The sequence below is a fragment of the Mauremys reevesii genome, linkage group 13 (genome assembly GCF_016161935.1).
Source record: "Mauremys reevesii isolate NIE-2019 linkage group 13, ASM1616193v1, whole genome shotgun sequence".
Classification (NCBI taxonomy): domain Eukaryota; kingdom Metazoa; phylum Chordata; order Testudines; family Geoemydidae; genus Mauremys; species Mauremys reevesii.
Window position 1 is genome coordinate 47,894,897 of NC_052635.1, and position 23,888 is coordinate 47,918,784.

The following is a 23,888-nucleotide window of genomic DNA, read 5'->3' on the forward strand; positions in this document are numbered from 1 at the left end:
CTCCCAGTCATGCAACATTGTGCTGAAATATGCTCTGGAGTTACAAACGAACTGGTTCCGATATATCCCGAACCCAACCACGACTGGATCTGGCACTGCTAGCGCCCATCCAGATCTGGATGTGACCTGGGCCGATCTCTAAAATGTGCTGAAGCAGAAAAGTGAATCTGAGCATCCCCAAATGTTAGGGAAGTTTGGATTTGGGTCTGATTACAGTTTTGAACTCCACAGCCTGGACCCCTCTCTAACATGACCCAGGTCTCTCAATGGCAAATCTAACAAAGGAAAGGGAACATGTATTTTTCTTAAAAAATCTATAAAAACAGTTTTGCAAGTTCACTGGGTTGTTATTAACCTCTGAGTATGCAGCATTCTGCAGCTGGTCAGCGCACACACTGTCCATGGCAACTGCTGTCTACGCAGGGGTATTTCAAGAGAGCAAATGGAACACTGATTCCCTTCATTTTAGCTAGCTAGGTGCCTGGGAACAAATGACCAGCAGCTGTATTGTGTGCACATGTGGTCGCCCCATCTCAAAAAAGATATATTGGAATTGGAAAAGGTTCAGAAAAGGGCAACAAAAATGATTAGGGCTATGGAACGGCTGCCGTATGAGGAGAGATTAATAAACCTGGGACTTTTCAGCTTAGAAAAGAGACGGCTAAGGGGTGATATGATAAAGGTCTATAAAATCATGACTGGTGTGGAGAAAGTAAATAAGGAAGTGTTATTTACCTTCTTATAACACAAGAACTAGGGGTCACCAAATGAAATTAATAGGCAGCAGGTTTAAAACAAGGAAGTTTTTTGTCACACAACACACAGTCAACCTGTGGAACTCCTTGCCAGAGGATGTTGTGAAGGCCAAGACTATAACAGGGTTCAGAAAAGAACTAGATACATTTATGGAGGATAGGTCCATCAATGGCTATGAGCCAGGCTGGGCAGGGATGGTGTCCCTTGCCTCTGTTTGCCAGAAACTGGGATGGGGCGACAGGGGATGGATCACTTGATGATTCCCTGTTCTGTTCATTCCCTCAGGGGCACCTGGCACTGGCTGCTGTTGGAAGACAGGATAGTGGGCTAGATGGACCTTTGGTTTGACCCAGTACGGCCGTTCTTATGTCCTTATGAATGTAGTTAAATCTCATTCCTACGGTTGCCTTCTAGGACCCTATGGGTCCTGACATCCTGCCAGGCTGGGCTATGACTGTGCCATGTGTGACAGCTGGGAGTGCTGGATTTATGGGCTGCCCAGGATGCTAGAGGCTTGCGACGCTTACGATACTAAAAGCGGGAGAAGACATAGTGGGAATGGGACAGTATGGCAGCAAACTCCAGGGCCTCTTGCCTGCTGGGAGAGACTGGGCACCATGCACTTAGATCAGAGGCAAAGGTCAATGCTATGGCTCCCTTAACTGCCACTGGGTCAGAGAGCAGGGCACAAAAGCTCCATAAAAGGAAACTCTGATTCGTGGCTGAAAATGTGCCCTGTTGTGTTAAGTTAACTCTTGTTCTGGCATCACCATGGGAGCTGAGCACAGTGTGAGACACAGGCTGGAGATCCCTCGTGGCTGCACTGTACAGACCACTCTCACCCGTAACTGCCTTGCCCCACTAAGGTACGTTGCCTTTTCTCCATGGGATACCAAGCTACGTCTCAGTTTCAGGTGGTGGTGGTGTTTTCTCCTGCACAGCGGTGATGATGTGTCGAAGTGCAAGTGATGAAATGTGATAGCAACAGCCAGTCACTGCTGGGGGGCCCTGGTTAGATGTGACTGATTCAGACTCAATCAGTGTGGGAATTACTGAGCACTTTTTGGTCAGTCCCAGCTTGGGGGGCATCTGGTTTGTCATGTACGTTGGTACCAGATCTGGACTGGTCTCAGAGCTTGCTTATACACACCATACGGTCCCCTAATGCTCTGCCAGGTACAGCTGAGGTTCCTGTAAATAAGATGAGGTACATACACTGCACAGTAGAATGCAGTTTAAAGTTCCAGAAGTTGCCAAAACAAGTTGGACTCTTGCAATAGAAGGGTTCTTCCCCACTCACTCACCCCCCCAGCTGAATTTTCAGCTTGCCTGATACCTTCTCCTTTTGCACTGAGCGTCTAGGAGGTCTGCTTCCAGGGTCTGCGCAAACGTGCTACTTCTCAAGGTCGTATTTGTTTGTTATTTTCTCACCTGTTCAGTACATTACCCACTATCCCATAAAACTCTTCCCTTGTCACATGGGCAAAGAGTTGTTGGGTTTGTTTTTTTTTAACCCAGCCATTTTGGAAAAGTTGGTCCTTGTATTGTCTGTGTTTGCAATAAAGAAGCCATTTAACAAATGTGGACAAGCCCGTACTGCTGCTCACGGCTCCCTTCATCACTCATTTGTAGTCATTCATTTGGATTTTGGGTGCACAATACTATGGTCCAATCTCTTAAATGCATTCCACACTTGGCATACAGAGGTACAGTCCTCAGCAAAAAATTCTAATCAAAGAAAAGAGCAGCCATAAGCTGCAGAGATATTTCCCTGTGAGAGAGATTTTTTTGTACCTTCTCTCCCCATTGCTTAGCAAATATTCTTTTCAATTCCAAGAAAAAATGAAGATCTTCATTCTCACTCCTTTGGCAGCTGATGAGAACCAAGCTTGAAGTCTGATGGAAGGGAAAAAAAATCAAAATATCTTTCAATGATCTCACAGGGAAAACCCAAATCAGATGGCAAATCCCAGATGGTGTCCATTCGATTTCCCACCAAACGCTCTTTGCAGGCCCCAAACCTTAGTTTTTGGCAGTTATGATAAAGCCATGAGGTGTGTGGTGGAAGGGCTATTGGAAGCTGATTTGGGGGAGTATGCATGGCCCTAGTCCTGCATCACCCACCTGCACTGCATGTAGACCATGAATAGGTCTCTGTTTCCAGACACAAGCTAGAGAAGCCTCTGGACAGCTCTAACTTATGTTGGCTGCTACTGGCCCCTAGGGGCTGAAAGCACAGCTGGAGACTAGCACAGTACAGGGGCATCCCAGCCCACATCTCCTTCCCTCTGGCAGCAGGGATGGGGTGTATATGGGCAGAGAGGCTACCGCTTGTATAAGAGTGATCCCCGTGGTGCAGCATAGAGCACCCAAGGTGTCTGAGTCTTTTAAGTCAGGGTAAAAGGTTTTTTTCTGTGCTGTGTTGAGCTCAGTGATACAGGAATATCCAAAAATCCTGCAGGCCAGATTCTGCTCTAAGTTGCATTCATATGAGCCCAGATTTCTCAGCTGACGCCAGTGGCGTTACCACAATCGCTGCATTTGGAATCTGGCCCTGGGAGCCTAATTTCCGATCACTATGCATGTTAATGGAGTCAGGCACATAGGGCCCTTTAGGCTGAAGGAGACACATAGCCGGACTCCATAACATCTTTAGTCTCCCATCACCTGATCTCAATTGTTCATCTCTCCCACACATTCACAATACCGGTTTCCGTCTCCCTAGTCCCCAGCTCTCTCAACTAAGTCAGCATAACTGTCACTCAAGGGTGTGAAAAATCCACCCATCTGAGCAGCGTAGTTAAGATGCCCAAGCCCCAGTGTAGACAGCACTAAGTCACTGGAAGAATTCTTCCATCAACCCTGCTACTGCCTCTCGGAGGGTGGATTCCCTGCGCCGATGGGTGAACCTGTCCCATTGGCATAGGTACCGTCTGCTCTGAAGTGGTGCAGCTCTGCCACTGTACCATTTCAAGTGTAGACAAGCCAGAGTCTTCGCTTAGGTATGTTATCTGCTTTCCAATTAAGATTGCACGGTGATTACTGGCCCCAAAATCATATATTCATCCTGTTCGACTCCTTTTGAACTAGAGTCTCATCTCCTCCAATTTCATCTCTATTCCTTTCTTCCTACAATAATTTAATTTCTTAATCATTGTGTCTTGCAAGTTACTTTTATGAAAGTACCTTAGAACTGGTCTCAATGTGAATCTTTTTAGGAAAATCCCCTTCAGTTTGCACAACATATGTAATGCCATTATGGTGCCCTTAAAACAGGCACAAGATCTCCATTGACATCTCTATTTGACTACAGCTGACAGGAAGCCAACTTATGAGCATGAATGAAAGGTCACTAATGAGCAGCGGCTCTTTGTCATGGAAAGGGATCCCATTATTACACAGTCCGGCCTTCTTGATTAATCCCAGTGACATTTACTAGAGCTGTGCTTATGCTGATTTCATGCTTATTATTTTCATCCACTCAAAGTTTGATGTGACTCAGATGAGCTGATAGCACAATACTCCTTTATCAACGCACACACATATTTCATTACATGTCATGTTCTAGCCAGCAATGAAACCCGTTGTTCTTTTGAGGTTAGTGAGTGATTAAGTTGCTGGGACAATGGCAGCATTATAAGTACCTTGGCACCTCTCCTATGCTGACTTTGGCTGTAAGATGAGATCTTTAAAGCTGGAAGTAGTGTGAGACAAAAGCCATCTCAGCTAATCCTCTGCGGCCAGGTCTTTCCATCAGAAGTTTAAACAAAGTGTTAAATCTGAGCAGGTGCTTTTCTGGTGGGTCCTGCATTGTGACTCACAAGTGCAGAGAATCCCATTTGGGAGTCTCTCTAATGGTAATGGGTGGTTCATTCACAACTAATCATGTACCCCACCGATCCCTCTTTGCCTGCAGGGACTGCTCTATCGGTGCATCCCTGGGACCCTCTCTCCCAGGTGGATGGCTCATAGACCTGGCTCTACCAAATGGAAGAGGCACCTCCACATGACCCAGTGACTTTATGCCACAAGCTGGCCCTCAGTGCATTGTGTGTGGTCACTCAGTGGAGACAAGTCCTCATGGGTACTGCTTAATGTGCCAACTAGGGCAGGAAACATGCACACTGTGCAGTGGGTGGGTTATAATTTATTGTGGTGCCAGCACCAGGCCAAAAAAAACAGTGCCTACAGCCTAGATTCCTCCTGACTTCTGGACCTTGAGCCCTGTATTAACTCACATGGCTTCCTCTTTCCCTTGGCTGGTCAGTGCTGTGTCCATCATACAGATTTTTCTTGAGTGGTATCAGCTAATTTAGACACCATCATTTGTGTAGTTGGGATTATGTTTTCCCATGTGCATTACTTTGCACTTATCAGTATTGGATTCCATCTGCCATTTTGTTGCCCAGACACCCAGTTTTGTGAGATCCCTTTGTAATTCTTCCGTCAGCTTTCGATTTAACTATATTGAGTAATTTTATATGGTTTGTAGATTTTTGCCACCACACTGTTCCCTCCATTTTCCAGATTATTTATGAACCTGTTCAACAGCACTGATCCCAGTACAGATCCTTGAGGGACCCATTCTATACCTCTCTCTACTGTGAAAACTGATCATTTATTCTTACCCTTTAGTTCCTAGCTTTTAACCAGTTACTGATCCATGAGATGACCTTCCTCTTACCCCATGACAGCTTACTTTGCTTTAGAGCCTCTGGTGGGGGACCTTGTCAAAGGCTTTCTGAAAGCCTAAGTATACTATATCCACTGTATCACTCTTGTCCAAATGCTTGTTGACACCTTCAAAGAATTCTAATAGATTGGTGAGGCATGATTTTCCTTTACAAAAGCCATGTTGACTCTTCTCCAACATTATTGTGTCCGACAATTCTGTTCTTTACTATCATTTCAACCAGTTTGCCTGATACTGAAGTCAGGCTTACAGGCCTGTAATTGCCGGGATCACCTCTGGAGCCTTTTTAAAAAATCAGTTACATTAGTGATCCTCCAGTCATATGGTGCAGAGACTGGTTTAAATGATAGGTTACATACCACAGTTAGTAGTTCTGCAGTTTCACATTTGAGTTCCTTTCAGAACTCTTGGGTGATTATCATCTGGTCCTGGTGACTTATTGCTGTTTCATTTATCAATTTATTCCAAAACCTCCTCTAATGATTCCTCTACCTGGGACAGTTCCTCAGATTTGTCACCTAAAAAAAATGGCTCAGGTGTGGGGATCTTCTGCATATCCTCAGTCATGAAGACTGATGCAAAGAATTCATTTAGTTTTGTCCTTAGTGGCCTTATTGTGCTCGAGTGCTCCTTTAGCATCTCGATCATCCAGTGGCCCCAATGCCTGTTTGACAGGCTTCCTGCTTCTGATGTATTTAAAAAAAAAGTTTTGCTGTTAGTTTTTGTGTCTCTAGAAGTTAAAGAGCAACTCACTTTCTTGGCCTGCCTTATTATACTTTTGTACTTGACTTGCCAGAGTTTATGCTCCTTTCTGTTTTCCTCAGTTGGATTTCACGCCCAAGGGTCAAATGCTTTCTTGCTTCTAACTGCTTCTTTTACTCTCCTGTTTAGCCATAGTGGCATTTTTTGGTCCTCTTACTGTTTGCTTTCAACTTGGGGCATACATTTAGTCTGAGCCTCTACTATGGTATTTTTAATAGTCTCCTTGAAGCCGGCAGGCATTTTACTATTGTGACTGTTCCTTTTCATTTCTGTTTAACTAGCTGCCTCGTTTTTGTGTAGTTCCCCTTCTTGAAGTTAAAGCACCTTTCAGAAGTGCTGTGCTGAGTCTTCATTTATTCACTCTAATTTAAGGTTTCATGTGCCAGTCATACATTGTAACGTTTTTAGAAGGTCTCTTTCTATAAGTCTATAATAGATAACTAAACTATTGTTGTATGTAAAGTAAAGAAGGTTTTTAAAATGTTTAGGAAGCTTCATTTAAAATTAAATTAAAATGCAGAGCCCCTCGGACCGGTGACCAGGACCCGGGCAGCGTGAGTGCCACTGAAAATCAGCTCACGTGCCGCCTTCGGCACCCGTGCCATAGGTTGCCTACCCCTGAGTTAAATGCTACAGTGGTGGGTTTCTTTGGTATTTCCCCTCCCCCACCAAAGATCTTAAATTTAATGACATTACGGTTGCTATTATTGAAAGGTTCGGCTATATTTGCCTCTTGGGCCAGAGCCTGTGCTCCATTTAGGACTAACTCAAGAATTGCCTCTCCTCTTGTGGGTTCCAGGACTAGCTGCTCCAGGAGTCAGTCAGCAGCAATGTTATCTTGGTCTCCCTTCCTGAGGTGACATGAACCCATTCAATAGGAAGACAGTTGAAATTCCCCATTATTATTTCCTGCCTTTTAAGCCTCTCTGCTCTCCCTGAGCATTTTATAATCACCGTCCCCATCCTGGTCAGGTTGTCAGTAGTATGTTCCTACTGCTATACTCCTATTGTTCAAGCATGGAATTTCTAGCCATAGAGACTCTATGGTACAGTTGGATGCATTTAAGATTGTTACTTTATGCTTTCTTTAACATCTAGTGCCACTCCCCCAACCAATGCAACCTATTCTCTCATTCCTATATATTCTGTATCTGGGTTTTACCCTGTCCCACTGATTAGCCTCATTCCATTTCCATGATGCCCATTATATCATATTCTCATTTAATGTCAGGCACTCTAGTTCACCATTCTTAGTATTTAGATTTCTAGCATTTGTATATAAGCACTTGTACATTTTGTCAGTATTCGGGTTGCCTGCCTTCATGTGTTATATTTAAATGGACTCTTGACTGTTCCTCGCTAGCTCCTACCTGTACTTCACCAGCTTCAACCAAACTGAACAGATTTAGGCCCCACTAATTGATGGCTGGAGAATTGTTTTTGTTGACATTTTCCACAGAACATTTTGACTTTTTGGTGAAAAATGGAAAACCAAAAATTTCTGGCTGAAAACCAAAAATTTCAAATTGGAAATGATGCTGCAGTGCCTCATGGGAGTTATAGTTCAAGTGCCCCACACCTTCATTCTTCTGTGTATGCTGGGCTTCATTTCCAAGGATACGCCATAGTCTCCCCCTTGCTAAGCCATCACAGTGCATGCTGGGAGCCCCTGGTTGTGGTGCATCATGGGAGATGCAGTCTAGCTGGAGAACCCAGCCTGTAGAGGTGGATGTGGGCATGAGATACCCGAACTACAAATTGCATGAGGCCCCTGTGGTGGCATTTCTGAATTGTAGTGTTTTGAGTTTAGCTGATTTTTTTTTTTTTTTGGTATTTGGCTGAAAACTGAAAAGGTTTTTGTTTTCAGGTGGTCAGGTTTTCTTAAAGTTGAAACTTTCCGAGGAAAGCAGACACTTTTTTTTCTCTCTCCCCAACCCCCACCTCATTTAATGAAAAACCCACATATCCATCAAAAACTGCTTCTATGGAAGATTTTCAACCAACCCTACAGCCAATCCCAGTTTTACTACTCAGCTGAGCAGCAAGGCAAGAAACTCACTGCACTAGACTAGCAAAGAGCCAAGGATCTTTTAGATCAACCCTTATGGATTCGCAGCTGGAATGCTGAACTAAATGCTGGCCAGAAACCAGGCTGCGCATTTGATACATGTTGCTCAATAATTTACCTAACTTTTCACATCTATAAGGAAATATTTGCACTGGAAGACATCAGAGATCACACCTTGTTATCCAACGCAAACAATTAGCCTGACTTTTTCTCAGTCATGTCATTTTCCTCATTCCAGTCACAGATTTTTTTTGTATATAAGGGCTGCCTGTTGCAGGTCAGCTGCAGAGAAGGAGGACAACTCTTGAGACCTTTCTTAGTGACCAAAAGCTTGCGAAGGTAAGACCAAAACTACTCTCTGAAGAGCATTCTCTTAGCTCAAGCCTGGACGAAAGCAAATCCACCATCACAGACAAAGGGGGGCAGAGAGATTGCTGCTCTTCATGGACTTTGAAGCACAGATGTATGCTCGCTGCATGTTGTTGAGAATTCTTGAAATATTATTTCAAGGCTTTTATAAATAATAATAATTAAAATAATCCCTTGAGTAGCTCCATAAACCAGGTGTGCTTAGACCCAAGGTGAATTTGACCCTTAATTTTTATCCTGATGCTTTTTGCTCTGTTGTTGTATTTCCATGTACATGTGTTGATGCAATGGGAGCAATGACGAAGTTCATTCTGGTTCTTGAGACAATACTAATTCTACTTGTGTCCCCCATTTAAGTATAGGGACTGTATGGCCGGAGCTGGTAATATCGCTAAAACCAAAAAAAAAAGTGACGTGTTCCTGCTGCCCTTTCCTTTAACATGGTCTTTGAAAAACGACTCTAACACGTTTAGACACTTCATGCTTTTATCAGAGGCTTGTGTGTGATAAGGGTTTGCACTCCTTCTTAGCTGACTCTTCAGTGAAACCTGTGTCTCTGCCATCCCATTAACGTTCATGACGTGTCGTGTTGCAAACAAGGTTCTGCCTCTCCTATATGTGGGATACGGGTTCTGGTTTGTGGGAGAAAATTCTCAGTCAAACTCCAATGCAAAAATTCCGGAAACCATTCCCAATGGAATGAGGAAAATGATGCAACTATCCTAAGGTGAGGGAGTAAGGAAAGTGGGATAACTGCTCGCTCCTTTCACATGGCTCCATTATGGAAGTCATCCACTGAAGGTTCAAGTTTTGTCTCCCAAATCCATGGTAATTTTACTTCATTAACTTCAATGGGATCAGGAGTTGGCCACAAGTACCTATTGCCACTCATCCGCTTGTTGCCTAAATGGATCCCCTCTGCCATGCCTTCCTCCTTTCTCTCTGCTTCCCCTTCATTCTGTGCAACCAGCTTCTTTCCCTGTCTATTCTAATCCCCTCTGGCACCACGGTTCCTGATCATCATCCTCTGATGTGTAATGGACTGGGAATGCTTTTCACAGGTACCACAGCCAAGATGCTAAAGATCTGGGCCATTCTCCTCTTCGGCGGCCTGCTGACCCCATCTCAAGGACTAGATGGCGCTGCTCAGGTTCTTTCCAGGGTGAATCCAAACGTATTAGGAAAAAGTAAGTTTTATTAGAATACTATTCCGTTCCGTGTTGTGGAAGGTGTCAGATTTATTAGGATTTTCTGAACCATTTTGTCCTTCCTTTCATTTGCTCCTACACAGAAAAGCTGTGGGCGGTACCAAAGTCACTGAGTATCCGTCACAATGATAATCAGAGTCATTCTTGCACTTATAAAGTACTTTGTACCCAAAGATTTCAAAGGGCTTTATCCAGGTGGGAAACTATCACCAAACCCACTTCACAAATGGGGAAACCGCAGCACGGGCAGGGGAGGAGACGTGCCCCAGGCAACACAGTTGGGGGTGGAACCCGCCTCACCTCCTCTAACCACTGGTCATCTCTTCAGTTATAGCTGATCTGCTCCACAGAGGTGACATTCTCAACAGTGTGCTAGGACCCGTGTCAGCTGGCAATGGGGGGCTCCTCAACCTGGGAAATCTGCTGGACACTGGCCTCACAGGGTAAGTCGGGGGCAGCCCAGGTGTCAGTGAACAAACCACGGGCTGATTTCTGGCCAATGGGGGAGGGGGGAACTGGCGGAACCAGCTTCCAACGAGGAGCACAAAGATGTTGCAAAAGGGAGCGCTGACATCCAGCCCCATTCTGGATATGAGCAGTCCCCTCCCCTCCCTGCTCCAATACGTTTCTAATGAGAGAGAATAATCTAGCAGGAAGTGCTGTCTGCATTCATCTCTGTCAGCCCTGATCATCCACTTGTGCACCCCAACCCACTGGCCACCCCCAATAACATTCCACTGCTGCTCCCAGTCAGTGAGGAGCAGTGGGGCAACTTCCCCGTGATCTTTTGGGGATCTAAGATTGGAGCAAGCATTTGTCCCACGTGGTGCTGAGACGATGTTTCTGGGTATGTGCCTATGCACTCGCCTGTCCAGAATATGACCCATTACCGTCAATATGAGCAACTCAATAAGTGATGAACCTATGTGTGCTTCACAACCACCCAATGGTGACACCTGAAGCAGCCTCGCTCATTCCTTGCTCTGTCAAGCATGACGCTGAAATCGCAGTTGGTGGGTTTTCCCCTCTGTTTTGGGGTTTAACAGCTAGTATAAGCCCTTGAAGGAAAAACCCCTGTACTCAGTTCAACTTGTGCAGGAGGGAGAGTTCCCAGCACACAGTGGAACTAAAGCACTGTGAAAATGTAGCTTAAACTCCCACACTGAAAACCCCTCTAGCTCATGAAGCCACTTCTAGAGGGACTGGCGGGCTGAGCGGACAAACACTGGGCTATGGAGAGGCCGTGTCCTCAGCATTACCGTTCTATTGCCTACTTCTTGTTCTCTTTCGTTCTCCAGGCTGGAAATAAAAAAACTCACTCTCCCCAAAGTGTCGCTGAAGCTCCTGCCAGGAGTGGGGGTCCAGCTGAACGTCTACACCCAAGTGTTAATTGAAGGCAAAGGGTGAGTAGCCTTCCCTGGAGGGGGCCATAAAGTGAAAGAGTGCAACGCCAGAAACCTCAGGCCAGGCCGCGGTCCCCCCGGCTTTCTGTGGACAGGGCCGTTTCTTTCACAGGCTTGTGTATATCAGCAGGTGTCATTTAGTAACCATATTTCCACCTTTAAAAGTTCACATGGTGCAGAAATAACCGAGAGGATAGTGTGAAGCAGTGGTGAGTTAATCGGAGAGCTCCCAGTTTAGCATGTAGACGCGGCCTGTAAAGAGACCATTAGCCTGCTCTCTCTTGCACAGTCAATCAGCAGGGGCCATTGTTAAGATGGATGCAATTAATTCCTCTGTCTGCTCTCAGCCTTGTAGGTAAGGTGCTCAATCTCCAGGTGGACGTGAACATTACCACAAGAGCCAGACTGGCACAGGATAACAAAGGCGCCCCCAAGTTAATCATTGAAGACTGCAAGACGCAGCTTGTTAACGTTCGGATCCTCCTCAAGTGGGTACCACAGATATCTGCTGTGCCACAGATGGGCTGGCATCAGCCATTTTTACTATTATCTTCAAAGAGAATAAATTCGCTAATTCTTGTGTTTGATACTTAGGATACCTCAGTGCCGTATTCATTTGCTGTGACTAGAACAAATGTTTCTTTCAAAGGTTGGCTCAAATGGCCAAACAAGAGAGTTTCTGCATTGTGCTGCACTATACATGGATGCATATTAATCCTAATATTGGGCCAGATCCTGAATTCCTGAATTAATTTCAGAACAAAATCCCAGCCCTGCGCTGTGCGGAGGACAGCGTGAAGCTACGAGCGAGCAGTTTGATTTCTCTTGTGCTGATTACATTAATTGCCCAGTTACTAGCCAGCATCACCTCTAATTTTATATTCTTCTGTTGTTTAGTGTGCTCCGACTACGTCCAGCTCTCCTAAACAAGAACCTTGGGAACCTCTTTCCTGGAGTGGTAAGTGTGCAAAGCAATGGTGGCAAGGATCAAAGTGATTCCCGAGAAGCCCAAATATGCAAACAAGTAGTCAGCTGCGTGGTCCCTATTGCACTAAGTCATCGGGGCACCTCTCATGAGAGAGGACCATTCCTGAGAGTAAAGGCTCACCCCTAAGAAGGGGCTGGCCCACCATTTTGAAAACTGGGCCCTTGTGATGTGCAATAGCATGTTGTCATGTGCCTAGCTATCTGCATTACTCCAGATATGGCTATCTGGAGCCATTACTCCAGTCCGCATTCCCAGTCAATGTGTACATGAATTAACTGTGCATTTTGTGCACATAAGCTGTGAAAATCTTGTCCCTGGGCTGAAGTTCACCTGGGTTCAGAGGGTCCACACACTATCTTGTACAGGAGTTAATAGAGGGATGGGCTTCATGACAAGCACTGTGCAGAGAGGTAAGCTTCTGCATCCCTTGGTGCACCACAATTGTACCCCTTCTGAGAGGCCAGCATTGGTTCTTCATTTGTCAGCAGAGAGGGTGTGGAGGAGGCTTTCTAAGAGGCTTCCCCATGCAGGCAATGAACTTCCTGGGCTGCATTACGGCAGCTTCTCGCCAAGTTCATGAACTGGCAATATTCCTATGACTGTACCAGTATGATACAGCCTGGGACAGAATCCAGTTCCTGGGAGAGTCTCGTGCAGTAGGATCTTTTCCCTGTGTGTTACAGCTGTGTCCTTTAATTGATACCGTGCTCGACGACACCGTGAACCCTCTGCTGAGCACCGTGAACTGTAAGTCTCTGGTCACTTCCTCCTTCTTTCCTGTTCCAAAATAGTCCCTCCCTGGTCTAGTTCAGCACTTTGTAGCTGCGCAATATGAAAAATGATCTGATTTTACAAGAGTATTTCACCTAAAGGATCCACTGGGTTTTCTAAATCTTTAAGCCATTGTTAAGCTGACCTGCAGCAGAAGGGGCGGCCGTAGACCGTAGGCGGTAGAAGCAATCAGTGCTCTGGTGCTGGAGGTGAGATTATTTCAGAGCTGAGTGATCCAAAGAACAGGGGATGGGAACAAACCTTCCCAATGTGGGGGGAAAACTCTGTAAAGTTTCTGATAGAGAAGATGCTGGGGAAGTTCAATGGCTGCTTTGGGACTTCCCACAGGGAGCCTACAACCTTCTCCATTCTAAGGGCCACTTGGTCCTGAGAGAGCTTCACAGCTCAGCTCTGAGCCAATTCATACAGTTTTGCTCAGAGCAACCCAGCGCTGCAGCTGGGTGTTTCTCTCCAGGTTCTCTTCCCAGTGCGGGTCCTTTCAAGGACTGCTGCCCTCAGCGCTGTGCTGCTGGGAATAGGTGATTGGGGATACCCAGAAATACTTTGTGCGTAAGCTCTTCCGCACAGGGACAGTCTGTTCTGTGTCTGCACAGCGCCCACCATCGCGGGGTCCTGGTCCCTGGCTGGGCTCCTAGGTGTGATGAGAATACAAAAAATAACAAATAACAGGAACAGAGAGCAGGGGCGTTTCCTTCATCCCATTGTAAGAGACTCTTTGTCTCCTTGCAGCCGTGGTCCCACTGGGCGTGGTAGGAGATCTCCAGTACACTTTAGCAAACCTCCCCGTGGTCAGTGATGCGGGGATCACACTGGATTTAAATGTAAGTGCTGTCGCTTTCCTTAGCGTGCGCATCCCTGAGTCTGCAATGCCGGATGGTCCTTGTGGTCCCCTTCGGTGTGGTGACGATTTCTCAAAGAAGCCCCCTGTTTCCCAGTTGTCTGCAGCAGAGGGCTCGTTCAAAGAGGCTGTGGGCTGCAGCCCAGTGACTGGTCATATTATTACTGTCACTTCCTCGCTCTCTGTAGACTTCATCATACACTAAAGCTTGATGATCGGGGATGAGAGGTGAACAGCAGCTTAGATATTTGCTAGTTTAATACAACAATGTGAAGTTGATCTTCAATCAGAAGCACCTAATGCTAGCATTGCCTAAAGCAACAATGGTCATGCTTCATATTGTTTCCATTTCTAAAGAGTGGATAGATGGCTAATAGACGTTACATCAGTAGTATGTGGTGTTGATGGTTATGAGGACATCAGCAGATGATATCAGAGATGTTTGTAAGCCATGGCTATAAGCTACCTATTGATCTGTTGGATGTTTTCACAATTGATTGACTATTAAAACATCTATTAATTGTGCACAGACCATTTATAAACTATTTATGAATGGAATCTTACTATACAGTTTGGCCACAGTGATATTGGCTTAATGACTAGTGTATTTCATTGTAGGGAGCTTTATGGCTATTTCTCCTCCCCCCCCCCTCCCCTTCTAAACTTTCTTTCAGGCTGTAGTGGAGGATTTGCTTGGCAATAAAGTTGACGATCCCGCGTGCTCAGCAGCAACCATATCTCTGCCATCCATGGTGGCCAGCTCTTCCCGACTTGGCCTCTCGGTGTGTCTCCTCAGCTCAGTGCTCAAGCTGCTGCTGGCGCCTCAGAATCTCAGCACAGACATTGCAGCTCAAATGGTGAGCTCGGCAAACCGGAAGGGATCCATTGCCTTTGAGCCTTCTGCCCAGGCATGCCACCTTTAGGCCCCCTCGTCTATTTTTGCTCTTGAATGACCTAGGAACAGTTTGACTCCTTAGGATAAGATTCCTACCTTGTGCATTTTGATAACACACGGGGCTTGAGCTTGCACAGCACAGGGGTGGGATGCTGCACATGTGAACACAAGGTAAAAACACTGATGAGCAGGGGAACCTGATCCTGCCTTATTGAGAGGGCTTCTGCATGGCCACCGACTTCTATCCATCTAGTAGTAGCAGTAAGGTCATAGAGGGGAGAGTCCGGCTGCATCCCTCATTGGCAATTAAGCCCTTGTCTCTTGAGACAAGCCCATTTTCTGCCCATACCCTGCAAGTTTTTTACTCTGTGCTCTTAAGAGTAAGGGCACAAGAGGCTTGAGACTTCTGCTCAGTGCAAACGACTGACAACTCAACTTACCTGTGCCCACATGTAGCAGAGCTCAGCCTTGTCTGGAGCATAGCAACCACAGGCTTCCTGCAACTCCCTGTGCAAGGACTTGCAGAATCCAGGCTATGACGCGCTGGATGTCGGCTTGCTAGTAATTAACGGCTGTCAGTCTCGGGGTCAGGTTCAGCCCCAGAGCAGTCAGAGAAGTGGCAGCAGAAATGAATCTGGGCCACACAATTCTCCTTGCATCATCCACTGTATCTGCATAATCTCAGCAAACTGCTACTTGCATCATCTGCTGCCAGTAGAACAACCCTGAGAATTGGTTGAGCAAAGAAACATTAACAGGGATAACGGTTTACGCAGGATCCATTTCGTGGAAGCAATTCAGCTTGCTGACTCACTTCGTATTTCTCCCTCAGCTTCCCAGTGACATCCCACTGACAGCCTCTGTCCTTCGCGCTCTCATTCCTGAGGTCAGTGATTTTATTTTTTTCAGATTTTTTGCCATATCCCTCTTACCTTCAAAATCTTCTGCTTCTTGCTGTAACTGAGTCTGGTGACTTTGCACAGGTCTCCAAACTGCTGCCAGAGTCACAGCAACCACTGCTGAAGATCAGAGTTCTGGAAACGCCTGCAGTGTCGGTGAAAAATGGCAAAGTCACTGTGCGGCTCCCTGCTTCCATTGAGGTTTCCCCCTCAGCTTTGCCCCAGCAGTCTCTCTTTGTTCTGGGCGCTGTAAGTATAAAGATAAAGTTTACATGACTTGGGGTTTTGTTTTCAATCTTGGAAATGGGAGAGGAAGGACTGAATTTGCTTTATTTTCTTGCTCTAATTGCAGGATATTGTTCTGGGAGTCCAGCCTACCATTTCAGACAACAAACTCCGCATCTCTGTAGCTCTGGAAAGGTAAATGGGGCTTCATCCCTTGTGCCTCATTCATATCGGAAGGAATATTCCTCAGGAGAACAACAGGCAGTAAACCAGACAAGATTAAATGGAAATGTACAATTTAAATTCAATACAAAGAGTTGATAATTCTTTACAGTAGATTCCCTGGGCTCACTTCGGTAACGACAGATATTTGAAATGTGGACTCTGAAAAGAATAAAAATAATTAGGGAGCTTTGGTTACTGAAAAATGTCCCTCTATTTTTAGCTTGGTTTTCACAAAAATTGTTTCTGTACACGTGTAAGACAAATGCAGAGGCCAAATGGGCATCTCATTAACACTCGAAGACTTGATTAGAGTTGGACTTCATGGTATTGTTACAATATGTTGTAGTCTATGGAAATCAGGCACTGGTAGGTCAAATCCTAGATTTTCCATGTTCTGTTGATTTAATGATAAACTGTTTGTGTGTGTAACTGTGTTGCCATCCCAGTGAAATATTAGTTTTCTCTGATCTACTAATGTCTTTCCACCGGCTATGCAGATACTGGAAAAGTTGATATTGCATAGAATAATCTCTGACTCTATCTTGACTTTTTCCATTTTTTGTAGAGTTGGCCTCAGACTGGCTTCTTCGCTAATTAGCAATTTCAATGTAAGTTCATGACACGCACACTGAACAAAGTACAATAATGATGGAGACTGTATCCAGGGAATAAGGAACAGAAGTTTTAATAAGTGTTGGTCTCCAAGCTTTTCTTGTGGCAGAAAACGTTGGTATTCTCACGTTCCTGGAGAGGATTATTTTAATTGACTCCTCAATCATCACTCATACGAAGCCATTCTGATTTCTAAGGATTGCGTTTGAATACATGAATTAATTGCACATGTTGGGAGCATCTTGTGAATTTGTGAAGGTTGCAGGAGAGGGTGGGAGGGAATGGAGCATAATTACCTGTCAGTCATTTCTGTGATTAACACACCCGCTTTCAGTCCTGAAAAAGTTGGGAAACTCTTGCCTAAGATTTGCGTTTTAAGAGCTCCAAGTGTCCTGCACTGATAGAATTTGCTTAATAAATTTGACACCACTCAGTTTTATACCCTTATAGGCATCATCCTAGAGCAGAGGAAGCTTTGATCTCCATAAGTGAACACCCAGCCTGTGGCATCTCTAGAGGGGAGAGAACAGCAGTTCGGGGCATTAGGTGTAAAGCAAGTGGGAGATTCTGAAGCAATCTCCGGACTCTTGATGCTCACTTAAAATAAAAAAGGGGCATCACAGATTGGACTAACTGGGGGTCCTGGCAGGGAGCTTACTGAAGGCACCTCTTGTTCAGCACCTTCTACCTATATGAGTTAGATGGCCTCTCTTAGTGTAGTATCTGAGCACCGGATCATCTTTAAGGTATTTACCCTCACAGCCCTCAGCAAGGCGGGGACGTGCTATTATCCCCATTTGTAGGAAAAGCGTCACAGAGGAATGAAGTGACTTGACAGTCTGGGGCCCAGCAGGGAACTGAGACACGAGCTGTCCTCCTCCTGTGATCTGTGAAAAGGGAATGTCTCAACCTGAGAAATGATTGTCTTGCTTACTAAACACCATCCCATGATAACAGCCGGCAGGTGCGGGGACATTCTGATCCGGAGATGGAATGGATCAAATTCTATATCTCCACAATGAAAAGGCAGATGTTCTCTTTTTCAGTCATAAAATATGTGGTCACTAAGATGCTTCTTTCTCCATTGCAGGTTGCACGTCTGGGACCATTAATCAGTGACATACTCAATGCTGTATACGTGCCACTCCTCAATGGTACGGTCTTTATATTTGAGTCTTCTGTCTCATAGAGTCCCTCTCTTGTCTTTCCTCATTGGCTACAACCACATCGTTTAGCGCAGGGCTGACAGTTTCTGCTTGTTTATTTCAGATGCCCTGGGGGTGGAAATTCCTCTGCCTAATCTTCTCAACCTGAACTGGGAGAATGGCCTTGTCAAAGTCATTAATGTAAGGGTTTGCTCATTTCTTCATGCTGGTTTCCTGTAGAGTTTCATGATGGTCTCTTTTTCTGGAGTCTCACTTGCTCAGACTTCGCAGTAACATATTGTACAGTTAGACCCTGCCAGTCATGGTCCTGAATTTTCAAGAAGAGCCTCAACTCTGCCTCTGAATTGCTCTCTACATTTTTCTTCTGTTTATTTGATAGTACTTTGTTGACTAAGCTGCTGCAATCAAGTATTCCGACAATTAAGTGATATACTTTGTGTCCACAAAATTGTACACACAATTAGTGCAGGTGTGAAATACGGTAGAAAATTAGAGGCCACTTCTGAAAGTAAGGACTTCAATTGAAATGTCCCACCTTGTCGGCATGGTAAAACCTTACAAACCCTGCTGCTTTATTTGAGAAACACACGTGTTCTCACCACAGACTGAATGGGACATAATGCTCAGTCTTCATAGTGCAACCAGGAGCCGCATTCTGTCACAATTTCATACATGTATGTCCTGTCAAATCTTCTAACCGTACTCTAGGTGGCGGTTTGTTACTCCCCATCCTGTTCTAGTCAAATTGTCTCCTGAGATGAGACGATGAGTTATACTAACCCATGCAGTAGCTTTGTGAGGTGGGTACGTGACATGTTTGCTATAGATTGGATTTGAACCTCCATCTGATTTCCACTTGTGATCAAAACTAGGGCCATGAACCCTAATGTACTACGTACTGGTACTGTAGCACCCATTAACCATTGCTAATTCTTTCAATGGTCCCTCTAGCGCAGGTGAGAAAAGTTGGTGAAAATCCCACAGAGAAAATTGAATTTTCCTGACCGAGTGCCTCCTCTTTCCCACAGAACGCTTTATTGGTTAACGCGCTGGCCTAACCCTTCCACGAGGGACAGCCCACCACTGGCACCGGGATGGAGGAGAGAATTCATGACTGAAGAACCCTGCACTTCCTTACTTTTTTCCCCCATGACACTTTGAGTCAAGGCTATGACGATAGAAACAAAATGTTGTTCTGCTTCTGATCATTGAATCAAGCTGTAGAAAAGACTTAGTAGGAATGAAATTGTTGCTTACTTGGTTGAAAATAGTTGGGATTTTCTAAGCAAACTTCTGTAGTCAGCTTAAGCTTCAGGAGAGTTTGGAGCCGAGAGCCCTGCCTTGTGCACGGGGGAGCTTTCCATTTCTTGTTACCCTTTCAATAAAAGCTTTCATTGCCTCAGCATTCCTGATGTGGTTTTGTCCCCCTTTGCTGTAAGACTCGGGTTGTCAGAATGCTCCCCTGCCCCCCTCACGCCCACTGCCACACAACGAATACAGAAATTTGCATCTGCCAAGACACTAAAAGGGGAGGCGTCATTCATAGTTTGCTAGGCGGCTCCGTTAAGGGTCACATTTCTGAAGTTCAGCGCAATGCCTGAGCCACCCTAAATGCATGTCTGCGACGGGCCACTCCTCCCTTCCACAAACGCAGACTGCTCTCAGCCTTCATTCTGTAAACACCACCGGGTCCCTGTCTCCACACTTCATCTCAACTTTCTAACCCCTTCTCCAAAAGCAGGGTGGGGAAGGGGGGACTGCCTTCACCAGGCTCTCCTAGCCTTCTGCTTCTCGTCTTCTCTTCCCCCCCTTAGCAAGCCTTCCTGTGCCCTTTAATACAGCGTCCCTGCTAATGGGCTAATTAGCCCCAATCTGGTAGGGTTGCCAAGTTTGGTTGGACATATTCCTGGAGGTTTTATCACGACATAGTTGTTAATTAAAAGATTAATCTTTAATTCCTGGAGACTCCAGGACAATCCGGGAGGGTTGGTAACCCTGCAATCTGGCCTGGTAATCAGGTACACCTCTGTACAATTAGGCCTTCTCAGGGAGGCTGGGCCTAATTAGTACAAATAATGACCAGATGCCAGCCGCAGCACTGTCACAATGCCTTTCCCCACCAATCAGGCAACGCCCCGCATGTCTGTTCACCCATCAGTCACATGCGACAGTGTCCTTAGGAAGGTCTCAGTTCCCGCGGAGAGCTGTAGGTAATGTTACCTGTGTGTTCGCACTAGCCTCTCTGCCCCCTTTCAGCGGCTATGCTCCCCTAGTGGGAGCAATTCCTGTGCCCTGGAGTGCAGCCTTTCTGTTCACAGGGCCCTCCTCAGTGTAGTATCTAAGCACCTCACAGTCCTAACACAGTCCGTATTATCCCCATTTTATAGGTGGGGAGGAGGCACAGGGGAGACCAAGTGAGTTGCTCAAAGACACACAGGACCTGGGGGTGAGTCAGGAATCGAACACAGGTCTCTTGAGTTCCAATCTAGTGCCACTACCAGCCATCCTTCCTAGCCTTGGAACAGCTGAGCCAGGGAAGGGGAAGTTTCTTGCTTGCCCCTTTGCCTGGCTGAGGAGCACGGAGTCTGCCTGGCATTTCAAAGAGACTGTTTGAAGGAAGCTCCTTATCTGCAAGGCCAGGAGATGTGTTCCCCACACAGATGAGGTCACTATACCCAACAGCTGAGCAGGACGCTGCATGCTGCATGCTCCTCAGCCGCAGATCTAGGCGGATCTTCTGGAAATATCTTAGGAGGTTAACCACTAATGGCCTGATTTTCAAAGGTCCTATGGATGTTAGTGGGAGCTGCACACACTCAGCACCTCTGAAAATTAGGCCATAAGCCGTTTGTTAATTATTCCTCTAATCACTCTCTGTAGAAGTAGAGGCTTTGTTCCTTGAGCTTCTGTTGGCTGCGTTTATCTGGTATGTGTGTGATATGTATATAGCCACGTATACAGGGCCGGTTCAGACCTAGTGGTCGCAGTTGGGTTTGTGGAATTGCTATGGCCCTAGCTGACGTCCTTCCCCTGGTACATTGAGCCAGGTACTATTCAAAATGCCCTTTCACAAGCTGGATATCACAGGTGATTACGTGTGTTGTGCAAATTGAACACAAGCCACTTCTAGTTTGTCTCCCAGCTATTATGGGGAGCGACTGCGGAGAGAACAGGCCAGTAACGTCAGCACAGAGCCACGGAAATCAATGGAGCTACTCAGATTTACACCAGGTAAGGCTCCGGCTCAACAACTGGGGATCTTTGGAGATGTACAGAAGTAGTGCCCATGGGCCAGCGCCTCTGCTGGTGTACACTGCATATAGTGCCATCGATGTGTCGCAAGCTTACGCCAATTTACAGCAGCAGAGGATCTGGCCCTGAATTGTTAATGTCCGTGTTGCCGCAGAGACCTATAAAGTTGTGGGGTGGAGGAAATGGCAAGGTAGTCAGGCTGCTGCTCTTTAAGGCTTTGCAGAAAACCCTGCACAGGAAAGTGGCCCATTTGCTAAATCATCTGGCTGGAAATTCCTCTCTCTGTGGCTGGGAGACTCCTTGGCTTTCACCAGAAATCTATTTTCAAAAGGAAGATCTCTGTGCTGCGAGCCAGAGAGCTGAGAGACCGTCTGTCCTGGGAAGGAATGGAGGCAGCTGCACTGTTCTACTGGCAATTAACTATTCCAGAACTGAGCCTCTGAATGACACTGCTGTCTATTCCCCGGCCCTCAGGGAGCTCAATAACCCAGTATGCCCTCTCCAGCTCCCAGGGGCCTCCACTCTGGTTATGGCATCGTTTGTAGAGCAATTCACCCTCCCAGCCCAAACCCAAGTGACTGGTCTTTGTGCAGGACACTATTCTGTCCCTCAAGGGGCATTTAAAGTGTCTGTGAAAGCAGCAGGGCTGCAGCATCCTCCCTGCATGGTCGGGTCTCTGGCCCACAGGTTGGACTGGTGGCCACTGCCACCTTGTATCCCTTGCATAGGGAGTCAGGGCATCTGCACAAACGTGGCCTCCTCCTCGGTCAGCCCCAAATGGAACTTCCCTTCCACATGGATCGGTTTGGCTCTGCTGGGGCACTGCACTCCAGCAGGCCAATGGGGTGTAGCACCCCCTTGTATGGCTCGTCCCTTCCCTCCCACACCACCTTGACAGGGCTTCAGTGACAGGGAGGGTCAAAACCCAGCCACACTAATGTTTATGGGGAAGAAACACCAGCAAAAAAAGCACGATCGACTCGGAATTGAATTATGATTCAGATTTCACAGGTAATTGTCTCACTGCTCGCCCAGTACTGGTTGGCAATTTGCATGCACAATTACCTACTTTGCACATGCAATGGTGGCAGTTGTTGACAAAAGTTCAGAGCATTGCCAGTGATTCACAGAGGTGGCCTATAAGCAGTATCAGTGAAAAGAAGTTCCTTTTTCTGTGGGAAGATGGCCCATTATTTAAAATGTTTGCTCTTGTAACAACATCCACTGGCATTTCCCAGAGCTGCACTTAATGGGAGTCCATGAAGGTGGTAATTATATCCAAAGAGTCTGATATGGATAAGCTGAGTTGATGACCTGATTACTTGGTTTGAAAACATATTTTCCCTTATTGTATGATATACTTGACCGCTCTAGCTGGGATCTAACAAAAGATTTTATCTCAAAGGTATTAACCGTTCAGGTGACTAGCACAAAAGCATCGTTATGAGCTGATGGCAATTTAAGCTGGTAGCTGACACTAAATCTCAATTTCTCACTGGGTAGGGACTTGTCGATGTCTGTTGAAGGCGTCAGTTCTATCAATAACACGATGGAGGCTGTAGAAACTGTGCTGATAATCTTCAGGAAACACTTCTCAGGTTGAAACTTTAAGGACATAAACCTCCCTCTGAACTTTCCCGGAGACTGTTCCCCATGCAGGCTCCAGAGGCCATTGTTCTGCGATTCAGAGCTGGCATTCAGCACCATGTGGTGTTCCGCTGGGCTCATCACAGGCCGGTTATCAGGGGCCTTAGTGTCTTGTTTGTGAGTGATTTCAGCTGTTTTTCCGAAATGAACTGTGCATAACAGACAACAAAGAGACGAAAAGCAGCCAGTGGCATTTGCATGCAAGGAAGCTTTGCCCTGGCGGGCTGACCCTGCTTGGGGCACTCAGGGCCTGTCTACACTGCAGTTTGCCATCTGTGGCTGGCCCATGCCCGCTGACTCAGGCTGGTGGGGCTTGGGCTAAGGAGTTGTTTAGTTGCAGTGTAGACGTTCTGGGACCCTCCAACCCAAGCCCAAATATCTACAGCACCCTTAAACAGCCCCTTAGCCCGAGTCAGCTGGCACAGGCCAGCTGCAGGTTTTAATTGCAGTGTAGACACATACTTAGAGCTCATTAGTCTAATCCTGGCACTGACATTATCTCTGAGCCATTGAGATCTGAATTTGCAGAATCGAATGTGCAACTGCATCTCTAATTTGCACGTGCAATTCAGGGGTGGTTATTAGAGTGGGATGTTCAGTGGATGATGGGATTGTACATTTAAAAAAATGGGAGAGCATCCAGCAAACAGCTGGGCACTGATTGTCTGAGATGCTTAGAAATCTGAACATATAAATAATGGCCACAGTTGTGCCCCAGACTCTGGGCTACGCGCACACACACACGTACATAGAGATGGCTAGCGGGCAATTTTGTGTGGTGCAGTCACAAAAGTGGGCGCTAAAGCTGGGCACCAAAATCTGCATTTTGGCACCTAAATTGGTGGCCTGATTTTCAGCAGTGTCTGATTGTCCCAGGTCAATGGGAGCTGCCAATGCTCAGCATCTGTGAGGACCAGGCCACAGACCTACGTACGCAGACATGGGTGCAGGTGCCTTGCTCTCTACAGTCACAACTGAAACTCTGGTCTCCAGTGAGATCTCAGCTGAGGTAGGTGAGTCCCAGGCGGCAAAGATCACACTGTGTTTCAATTCGGAATGGCTGCTTGGTCCAACCCTGTCTGTCGCCCTT

At 46.2% G+C, this 23,888-nt stretch overlaps 1 protein-coding gene across 1 annotated transcript; it reads left to right on the forward strand.

Annotated features, from left to right (window-relative positions):
• The first annotated feature begins 9,713 nt into the window (after nucleotides 1–9,713).
• On the forward strand, nucleotides 9,714–19,245 carry BPIFB3 (BPI fold containing family B member 3). The gene is made up of 15 exons (XM_039499264.1): nucleotides 9,714–9,835; nucleotides 10,185–10,299; nucleotides 11,155–11,259; nucleotides 11,607–11,747; nucleotides 12,157–12,217; nucleotides 12,931–12,994; nucleotides 13,769–13,860; nucleotides 14,552–14,734; nucleotides 15,605–15,658; nucleotides 15,756–15,920; nucleotides 16,024–16,091; nucleotides 16,687–16,729; nucleotides 17,824–17,887; nucleotides 18,003–18,079; nucleotides 18,928–19,245. The coding sequence occupies exons 1-15, from the start codon at nucleotides 9,724–9,726 to the stop codon at nucleotides 18,955–18,957; spliced, it is 1,374 nt and encodes a 457-aa protein (XP_039355198.1). The 5' UTR covers nucleotides 9,714–9,723; the 3' UTR covers nucleotides 18,958–19,245.
• Nucleotides 19,246–23,888: the final 4,643 nt, after the last annotated feature.

Excerpts from the sequence above, each read along its gene's own strand:
- BPIFB3 (XM_039499264.1), top strand. The coding sequence starts at position 9,724 with ATGCTAAAGATCTGGGCCATTCTCCTCTTCGGCGGCCTGCTGACCCCA. Across the intron at positions 16,092-16,686 it reads ATCTCTGTAGCTCTGGAAAG|AGTTGGCCTCAGACTGGCTT; the intron begins GTAAATGGGGCT and ends CATTTTTTGTAG. Across the intron at positions 16,730-17,823 it reads CGCTAATTAGCAATTTCAAT|GTTGCACGTCTGGGACCATT; the intron begins GTAAGTTCATGA and ends TCTCCATTGCAG.